Source organism: Arachis hypogaea, chromosome 13, assembly GCF_003086295.3.
Source record: "Arachis hypogaea cultivar Tifrunner chromosome 13, arahy.Tifrunner.gnm2.J5K5, whole genome shotgun sequence".
Classification (NCBI taxonomy): domain Eukaryota; kingdom Viridiplantae; phylum Streptophyta; class Magnoliopsida; order Fabales; family Fabaceae; genus Arachis; species Arachis hypogaea.
This window is the reverse complement of record NC_092048.1, coordinates 16,195,300-16,205,292: the sequence shown is the minus strand read 5'-3', so window position 1 is coordinate 16,205,292 and position 9,993 is coordinate 16,195,300. Positions and strand designations below refer to the sequence as shown.

General features: G+C 51.8%; 1 protein-coding gene across 1 annotated transcript; it reads right to left on the bottom strand.

Annotated features, from left to right (window-relative positions):
- Nucleotides 1–5,892: 5,892 nt before the first annotated feature.
- On the bottom strand, nucleotides 5,893–9,315 carry LOC140177457 (uncharacterized). Its single transcript, XM_072210567.1, has 3 exons — nucleotides 7,524–9,315; nucleotides 6,695–7,397; nucleotides 5,893–6,520 (listed from the first exon to the last, which is right to left on the bottom strand). The coding sequence occupies exons 1-3, from the start codon at nucleotides 9,313–9,315 to the stop codon at nucleotides 5,893–5,895; spliced, it is 3,123 nt and encodes a 1,040-aa protein (XP_072066668.1).
- Between the last annotated feature and the right edge of the window lie 678 nt (nucleotides 9,316–9,993).

The following is a 9,993-nucleotide window of genomic DNA, read 5'->3' as shown; positions in this document are numbered from 1 at the left end:
CTACTAAAAAATGAACTGAAAACTGATTTGTTTATTAGAATAAAACTTTAAAGATAATTTTGTATATTAGTCTAGTTAAAACATCTAAAACCTTTTTCCCAAGGAATGAGTTAAATGCACATGTTATGCCGATAATGGTAGTCATTGACGATGAAGTCAAATTATGAACGGAGGCTTTCAGATTATAGAGCTAGCTAGAGGAGACGTGTGAAACTTGCTAGAGATGAGTAAATGAAAGACACTTTGTTTGCATCCTTCAATTTATGTGTCTCTAACAGAGAAATAGTTAGGGTTTCAGCCAAGATGCCATAATAACTTGGAAACATGGTTATCCTTTTTGGACTAAGCTCTTCAAAGTGAGGCTCAATTTTATCGTTATAGAAGTCTTGTATGTGATGTGTCTGGTTATGAATTCGTGGGGTGCTAGACAAATATGTGGGACAGTTTTTTGTGAGTGACAGGGGGTAGAATTCGAACCGTGTGAGTTCTTTGTTTAAAAAAATTGCTGAACAAATCGGAGGGTCCGATTTGGAAGGTGAAAAAATTTGAATTTCGAAACAAGTAAATCGGACCGTCCGTGTTGTATATTGTTCGGTAGGTCGGCTACCGGACGGTTCGGATCGAGATCCGGGATGTTGGTAGGGATTCGTCAGGTCGTGGACTGCCGATCGGAGGATGCGAGGTCACGATGTCCCGTGTTCCTTGAGGAGAGGGGGGTGTCACTTGCAAAGACACTCCGACGCTCTTGTCAGTAATGTGCTGGCGGAAGAGGTAGTATGATGTGTGACGTACCTTGGGGGGAGAGCCAGTCTTCCCCTTATATACATGTCAGTGGTGGGCCCCCCATGGGGATAGGCCCATGTTCTGAAGGATGCCGTCCCCATAGCTGCGTGCGAGCCGTACAGGACGCGTGTCCGGGTCGGTTGCAGGATGCGTGGCCGGACCGGGTGGAGCTCGGGTCGGATCGACCCGCGGGATCCTGGGCCAGGCCGTAACAGTGCCCCCGACGCGCCAGTGATGGTCGTGAGGGCTATTGGTGGCGCGTGATGTTCTCGTTTCGTGTGTTGTCGTTGAATCGGCTGGCCGTGGGGTAGACGCATCTCTTGTGCGCGTGTCTTTTGGTTTGCTGAGGCGTCCGTTTGTCGCTTCGTTATTCGCGCTGGGCATTAAATGCTCATAATGAGTTGAAAAATCCCGTGCGCAAAGACCATTTTGCCCCTGCCTCTTTTCGCGCTCCTTGTGGTGGTTTTTAAACAGTTTCTTTCTCTTTTCCTCCTACTCTTGCTATTTTCACCTTCCTCTCTCCCTGATATCCAAAATTTCTTGTTCGAGCGCCCTCGTGCCTCTTTTTTGCTCTCAAGTTCCTGCAACCAATTCAGGTAATTCTTGGTTCCTATTCTCTTGTGTTTACACTATGTTTTACTACTGCATAGTTGCTGTTTGTGATTGTTGCATGCTTGGTTTACTTTTGCCGAATGACTTTCCAATGGTGGGGTAGGCGAATTAAGGGAGGGGTACCATTCCTGGGTAGGTTTTTAGGTGGTTTGCGTGATAGGCGTAGCTTTTAACCGTATTTGGCCATGATTTGAGTTTGAAAAGGTGTAGTTTCTGGGTTTTTATGGGCTCCCGACCTCGTAGACTGACGGAGTGGTACCCCGTTGTAGGTATGCCTCGCATTGTCTCCCGGGCTTCTGCATCTGGCGCGGCCTACGACCCGTATGCCTGGGTAACTTCCAACATAAAGGATTCGCCCAACCAGATGGATCTGGCGGAGTTGACCGAGTTCCGGCAAGCCGGTTACTTGTGTGGGGGAACAGACGAGGAGGCCAACTATGAGGCCGCTGTTCCTGCCCCCAACGAGCGTATTTATGAGATCAATTTCCACTCTCCTCGTGTCCCCGATTGGATTTGGTTCTACAAATCCATGTTCACTCAAGTCGGCGTTCGGATACCGCTTTCTGACTTCCAAATGGCGCTCCTTAACCGGATATCCGTCTCCCCCTCACAGCTCCATCCAAACAGCTGGGCCTCAATCCGCTGTTTCGAATTGGTTTCGAATACCTCGAGCTACCGGTGTCGGTGGACGTCTTCCTCTTCTTCTTCAATCTTACTAATCCTTCCAAACAAGGGAAAGCTAGGAAAAGGTTCCTTTCTTTCCGATCTGCCCAGGGTAGGAGAATATTCGGCCTCTTCGAGGACTCCTACCATGGGTTTAAAGATAAGTTCTTCAAAGTCCGCCCCGTCAAATGTCGCCACCCCTTTTGGTTGTCGTTAGAGGGGGAGCGCCTTATCCCAACTTATTGGAGTTTTGGGGCGGGGTCGAACTCTTTCATTAAGGTGACGTATAAAAGGTTGTCGCCCGTAGATAAGCAAATAGCCGATGTACTTTTTGCTATTTTTGAGAAGAACCCCGTGAACCCCCATCTCCTCATGGGTGAACGGGAGGTCGCCAGGAGCTATATCCGTGAGTTGTCTTGTTTGTTTGCCTTCACTTGTTTATTATTGTTTTCTTTACCCGATCTAACGACTAATGCGTCTGTTGTTTGCTGTAGTGGAAATGTCTGCCACCGTGACCGGACTTGAGAATTTGATGAAGACCTTTTTTGAAGCGAGCGACGACGAGAATGCCGAAGAAAAGGATGCCGGGAGGTCGGAGGGTCCTTCTGGGGAGAAGGATAATCAGGCTGTGCCTTCTCCCCACGATACCGGCGTGTTGGAGAAACAGACTGCAGGGGCCCCGGCTTCCCCTATTCGTGAAGAGGTGCCCGTTGAAGGGCATGCGTCCTTTACCCCCCAGCCGGACAGTGACGTGGAGCTCATCCATACTCCCAAGAGGCGGAGGATGTCTTCCAGCCCGGAAGGGGCCCTCACTATGATGGAAAGGAACTTCGATGTTACCAAATTTATTGACTCGCAGCTGATACCCGGGACCGAGGAGCATTTTCATGGGACTGATCTGTCCGGGCAGGCGAGGTGGATGTACCGGACCTTGCTTCGTGGAGCCGTGATAGCTCGAAAGGCTGAATTCGAGTTGTCGGGAATGGAGGCACTCCGGAGGAAGCTCGAGTCGTCTGTCAAAGCGAACAATGACTTCAAGGTCCAAGATGAACTGCTCCAGGGCCAGCTGTCCGAGATGGGGGGAAAGCTCAGTGCTTCCGAGGAGAAAGCGTCGTCCGTTGCGGAGAAGTTAAAAGCGTCCGATGAGACTGTGGCCCGGCTGTTCGAGCGTGAGATGACCTTGGAGGGTCAGCTGAATGCCGCTCAGGGTCGGGTCGCCGCTTTGGAAAAAGAGCGGGAACGGGCCGTCTCAGAGGCGAAAACCGCTAAAGCTGAAGCTGCAGAGCTTAAGAAGAAACTCAAAGTGACCAAGGAGCAAGGGAAGAACGCGATCTCCATGACCGAAGAGGCCCTGAAGGCTCAGCTAAAGATCGCAGCTCCTGATTTTGACACGTCGGCAATTGGCGTTTTCAAGATTATCCAGGACGGAAAGATTGTTGACATGCCGAGGAAGTGAGATCTTGTAACTTTGGATATTTTGTTACGCATTTACTGAACAACTTATTGCTCGTTTTTTGTTTTGACTCTTTATAAATTATGCTTGTTCGGTCGTTTGGCCGGGTTGCCGTTTACTATATTTGTTGCCGTTATTTCTCTCGGGGTGGGCTCACGCCCGTTTTCCCGTTTTATGTTTGTTATGGCTTGGATCGCCGTGGTCGTGTTGTCGCCGTCATTGGCTTTGGTCGTAAGGAAGATGGCCTCCGAGGTGATCAGTCCCGGTCTGCCGTTTCAAGGTGCGCTCGTGCGCGGCACGCGTAGGGAAGTGGTAGACAAGTACGAAAATTTTTGACAAGGAGGAGTTAATCGTTAGCTAGGCAAATTAATCAATACGGCGAGTATTTTATAAAATAAAAAGGTAAATTATCATGCGAACAGAGCAAGTATTTACTATCTGTTTAGGTTCTCCGGTCGCTAAGTCGTCTGGTCATGAGTAGAACCTTCTTAGGTTACCCGCATTCCATGTTCTAGGTATTTCCTTGCCGTCGAGTCTTTCGAGCTTGTAGGCACCTTTTCCGAGCACCTCTTTAATCCTGTAGGGGCCTTCCCAATTTGCTGCCAGCTTCCCTTCTCCCGGGGTCGGCACGCCGACATCGTTGCGTCGTAGGACGAGGTCTCTTTCCTCGAAATCTCTTCTGAGGACTTTAGCGTTGTATCGCAGGGCTATTCTTTGTTTTAACGCCGTTTCTGATAAGTGAGCCATCTCCCTTGTCTCCTCCACCAGGTCCTTTTCCACCGCTTCGCTCACCCCTGCGAGCAGTAGCCGGGGGCTTGGCTCGCCGATTTTGACGGGTATCACCGCGTCGACCCCATATGTTAGGCGGAAAGGGGTTCCCCCGTGGCGCTTTGCTCGGTTGTTCGGTAGGACCATAGGACAGAAGCGAGCTCGTCGGCCCATGCTCCTTTCTTGTTGTCTAGGCGCTTCTTTAATCCAAGTAGGATGACTTTGTTTGCGGCTTCCACTTGCCCATTCGTCTGGGGATGCTCTATCGAGGAGAACCTCTGTTTTATCCCCAGGCCAGCGAGGAATTCCGTGAACTTCTTGTCCGTGAACTGTGTCCCATTATCCGAGATGACGACCTCTGGGATACCGAAACGGGTTATCACCTGCCTCCACATGAACTTCCGGCAGTTGGAGGACGATATTGTGGCCAGTGGTTCAGCCTCTACCCATTTGGTGTAGTAATCAATGGCGACAATGAGGTATTTGACTTGCCCTGGGCCGACCGGGAAAGGTCCCAGGAGGTCAACTCCCCATTGACCGAAAGGTCGAGTGGTCGTTAGTGAACTCAGCTCGGAGCCCGGTGCCTTGTGGAAGTTGGCGTTTTGTTGACACTTTATGCACCTTTTGACAAATTCCTTTGAGTCTTTCATCATTGTCGGCCAATAGTACCCGGCTCGGATGAGCTTCCTGGCTAGGGCTTTGCCCCCGATGTGGTGCCCGCAACACCCCTCGTGGACTTCTCTAAGTACATAGTCCGTTTGGTCGGGGTGTAAACATTTCAATAGGGGCTGGCTGAGTCCCTTTTTGAACAGTTGTCCTTGTATGATCGCATATCTGGCCGCCTCCCTTCTCAAAGTTTTGGCTGCTTTCTCATCGTCAGGTAACTTGCCGAGTTCCAGGAAGTTCATGATGGGGTCCAACCACGAGGGGCTTGACTCCGTCAGATGGAGAGCGACCGTTGGCTCCTTCACCATGCCCTGGATGAGAGACCGGTTACTCGTTTCCAGTTTTGTGCTCGCTAGTTTGGACAAGAGGTCCGCCCGTGTGTTCCTTTCTCTTGGGACGTGTTGGATCGTGACCTCTTGGAACTGACTCGTCATTTCTTTAACCTTTTCCAGGTATTTTTTCAGGAGGGGGTTCCGGGCTTGGTAGCTTCCGTTTACTTGGGAGGTGACGACCTGTGAGTCGCTGCATACTTCGACCTTCGTTGCCCCGACTTCACGGGCTAGTATTAGTCCGCTTAAGAGAGCTTCATATTCCGCTTGATTGTTCGACTCAGGGAACTCGAACTTGGTTGATTGCTCGTAGATGACTCCTGCCGGGCTTTCTAAGATGACCCCTGCTCCCCCGGACGTTTGATTGGAGGCCCCGTCCACGTGGAGCTTCCACCGTGTGCCCTTTTCCTCAGGGGGATCGCCCGTTACCTCAACCAAGAAGTCGGCCATTGCCTGGGCTTTGATTGCGTGCCGGGGCTCATACTGCAAGTCCTATTGGGAGAGTTCGATGGACCAAGTCATCATCCTACCAGCCAAATCAGATTTTTGTAGTACTTGGCGAATTGCCTGGTCCGTTCTCACGACTATACGGTGACCCTGGAAGTATTGCCTTAACCTTCAGGAGGAGGTTAGAAGTGTCAAAGCCAGCTTTTCTAGTTTGCTATACCTCAGCTTGGCTCCTTGTAGAGCCCTATTCACGAAGTAGACCGGCTGCTGAGTTTTCCCTTTTTCTCTTACGAGCACTGCTGCAAGCGCTTCCTCTGTTACTGCCAGGTAGAGGTAGAGTGATTCTCCGGCCTTGGGCTTCCCGAGTACCGGGGGCGCTGCTAAAATCTCCTTGAAGTGGTTGAATGCCTCCTCGCACGCCGGGGTCCATTCGAATACTATTCCCTTTTTCATCAGATTGAAGAAGGGCAGGGCTTTTGCTGCCGATGCACCGAGGAAACGGGATAACGCCGTCAGTCTCCCCACCAATCGTTGGACATCTTTGATATAACCCGGGCTCTTCATCTGGAGAATCTCTTGGCATTTCTCGGGGTTGGCTTCCACCCCTCTTTGGGTGATCATGAATCCCAGGAACTTTCCTGCCTCCATGGCAAAGGCGCATTTGAGCGGGTTAAGCCTCATGCCGTGTTGCCGGAGGGACGCAAGTACGCCTCCCAGGTCACTCAGGAGATCGTCTGGCCTTGTGGTTTTTGCGAGGATGTCGTCCACGTAGACTTCCACTGTCTTGCCTATAAGCTCACTGAATACTTTGTTCATCAGTCTCTGATATGTGGCGCCAGCATTTTTCAGACCAAATGGCATTACTTTGTAGCAATAGGTCCCTCCTGGCGTTATGAACGCCGTTTTTTCCTCGTCGGGTCGGTGCATCGGTATCTGGTTATACCCAGAATAGGCGTCCATGAAGCTCAGATACCGGTATCCCGCGGCTGCGTCGACGAGCACGTCAATGTTGGGAAGGGGGTAGCAGTCCTTAGGACATGCCTTATTGAGGTCGGAGTAGTCTACACACATTCTCCACCTCCCATTGTGTTTCTTCACCAAAACTACGTTCGACAGACAGGTCGAGTAGTCCAGTTTCCGGATGAACCCCGCTTCAAGGAGGCTGGCCGCCTGTCTGGCCACCTCCTCTGCCCGTTCCTGTGACATCTTTCTCTTCCTCTGGGCCACTGGCTTGGCTTCTGGTTTGACGGCCAGATGGTGTGACATGAGCTGAGGATCTATCCCTGGCATGTCGGCTGACATCCAAGCGAAGAGATCGGCATTGGCTCTAATCATCTCCATCAGAGGCTCCTTTAATTCATGGGGAAGGTTTCTATTTATGAACGTGAATTTCTCGTCCCCATCACCAACCCTAAATTTTTCCAAATCCCCTTCTGGTTCAGGTCTGGGATTATCTTCTATCCTGGCGTCCAGGTCGGCGAGGAAAACTCCTGAAGCTTCTTTGGACTTTTTCCTGAGAGAGAGGCTGGCGTGGTCGCAAGCAACTGCCGTTTCCAAGTCTCCTCTGATAGATCCTACGGATCCGTCATCAGCAACGAACTTCATCACGAGGAGCCTCGTACTAATGGCAGCCCCCAGGTCGTTGATGGTCTTCCTCCCCAAGATAACGTTATAAGCTGTGGAATCCCGTAAGATTACGAAATCTGCCATGACTGTTCTTCGTTTCTGCCCCTGCCCCACGGAGGTCGGGAGCGAGATAATTCCATCCGGCTTGATGAAGTGGTCTCCCAATCCTACCACACCGTGCTGGTGGGTCGCCAGGTCGGCGTCTCTCAATCTCAGGGCGTCGAAAACATTTCTAAACATGATGTTTGAGTCTGCTCCTGTATCTACCAGGATTCGTTTGACGAGGCCTGTTCCGATCCTGGCCGTGATGACCATGGGTGGACTTTCCGGCATCTCGTCGAACCATTGGTCTTCTGGGCCGAAGGAGATGGATGGGAGACCCCGGGAACTTCTAGCAAATGAGGAGGAGACCGTTAGGACCTTGGCGTCCTTTTTCTGTGCCGATTTTGACCTTGGGGCGGTATTCCTGGCCGTTACTACATTTACCACCGTGAGGCTGTGGTCGTCGCCCTCTGGTTCTTGGCGTCGTCTTGTTAACCGGGACCTGTCCTCGCCATCGTGGTCCCGATTACGTCTCCTCGGCTCCCTTATAAGGTGTGAGAAGTCGGCTAGTTTTCCATCCATGATTGCTTGCTCCAGGACATCCTTTAGGTCGAAGCAGTCTTGGGTCTTGTGCCCGTAACCCTTGTGATAGTCGCAGTAGAGGTTCTTGTTTCCTCCCGTCCTGTCCTTCAGAGGTCGAGGCCTCGACAGTATCCCTTTCTCTGCAATCTGTTGGTAAACTTCGGTGATCGTCGCCGTGAGGGGGGTATAGTTAGTGAACTTCCCGACTCTGGGGGCGGGTTTGGGTGCTTTGCCTGGACCGCCGTCCCTGGCGTGTTCCTTTGGCCTCTCTCTGCTCTCGTAATGCCGGGTTTGGTTGTACGCGGGTTGCCGTTTATTGGCAGCCACGACCCGGCTAACTTCCTCATCGTTGATGTACTCTTTGACCACGCGCTGGATCTCTTGCATTGTCCAGACGGGCTTCGTGGTAAGATGTTTCCTAAAGTCCTCATTCGAGAGGCCATTCGTTAGACACAAACTTGCCACAGAGTCCGTCAAGCCGTCAATCTCGAGGCACTCGTCGTTGAAGCGATCCAGGTATTTCCTGGTCGGCTCCCCGGCTTTCTGGGTCACCCCCAGCAAGTTGATCGGGTGTTTAGCTTTGACGATCCTGGTCGTGAACTGAGCTAAGAAGGCATGGCTGATGTCGGAGAATTGGGTCACCGAACCCTGCGGGAGGTTATTGAACCACCGTATTGCTGGGCCAGCCAAGGTGACTGGGAAGGCGCGACATCTCACCTCGTCGCCTACTCCTTCCAAGTTCATCCTGGCCTCAAAGGCTGTCAAGTGTTCCAGGGGATCTTGTGTTCCATCATACTTCATGTCCGTTGGCTTGTCGAAGTGTTTTGGCAGCCGGACCTCGAGTACGGAACGGTGGAAAGGGGTTGCTCCTATTATCACGGGTCCATGGGTAGTTCTTCTCGACTCGACGTTCTCCTGACGCACGTCCTCGTCGCCTCTGTTCGATGCGCGTCGCCTCTCGCGTCTGGCGTAGATGATGGGGTCTCGACTTCTTCTTCTGGCGCGTCCCCGTCCCCCCGTGCTTTCCGACTCATACTGGGGGCTGGGTGTGCGCCTTGAGCGGCTCCTCGAGCGGGAACTGGTGGGGCTTTGCTCCAGAGTGTGTTGGTCGCGTTCTTTGTCTGCTAGCCTGTGTTCCAAGTCTTGCATCCTGTGGCGTAGCTCTTGCATTATCCTGGCGTGGTTGTCGCCAGTCCCTCCGAAGGGACGTCTTTCGTGAGTCTGCGTCGTGTCCCTTGGAGGCGACCTCTGTTGTTGTCGAGTTTCCGTCGCAACGGCGCCTCCTCCAGGCACGGGGGGCGCGGCCTCGCAACCTGTCCCAGTTTGGACTAGGACGAAGTCCATGGACGAGTTCAACCCTTCTCCCCACAGACGACGCCAATGTTCGGTAGGTCGGCTACCGGACGGTTCGGATCGAGATCCGGAATGTTGGTAGGGATTCGTCAGGTCGTGGACTGCCGATCGGAGGATGCGAGGTCACGATGTCCCGTGTTCCTTGAGGAGAGGGGGGGTGTCACCTGCAAAGACACTCCGACGCTCTTGTCAGTAATGTGCAGGCGGAAGAGGTAGTATGATGTGTGACGTACCTTGGGGGGAGAGCCAGTCTTCCCCTTATATACATGTCAGTGGTGGGCCCCATGGGGATAGGCCCATGTTTTGAAGGATGTCGTCCCCATAGCTGCGTGCGAGTCGTACAGGACGCGTGTCCGGGTTGGTTGCAGGATGCGTGGCCGGACCGGGTGGAGCTCGGGTCGGGTCGACCCGCGGGATCCTGAGCCAGGCCGTAACATATATATATCCGAATTTTTTATATGAATGCGAAAATGAAATCGCTCGGTCCGATTTGAATATTATAAATTTTTTTTAAATCAGCTGAAACTAATCTACAGGTCCGATTTATGTATAGATGCATATATAAAAGTGTGTAACTCATATAGAAGAGATCAGATCCCGTCTTCTTCTTCTTTTTGTTCGGCTTCTTCTTCTGGTTTCTTCTTTTCGTGTTTCTCTCTTGCTTGGTAT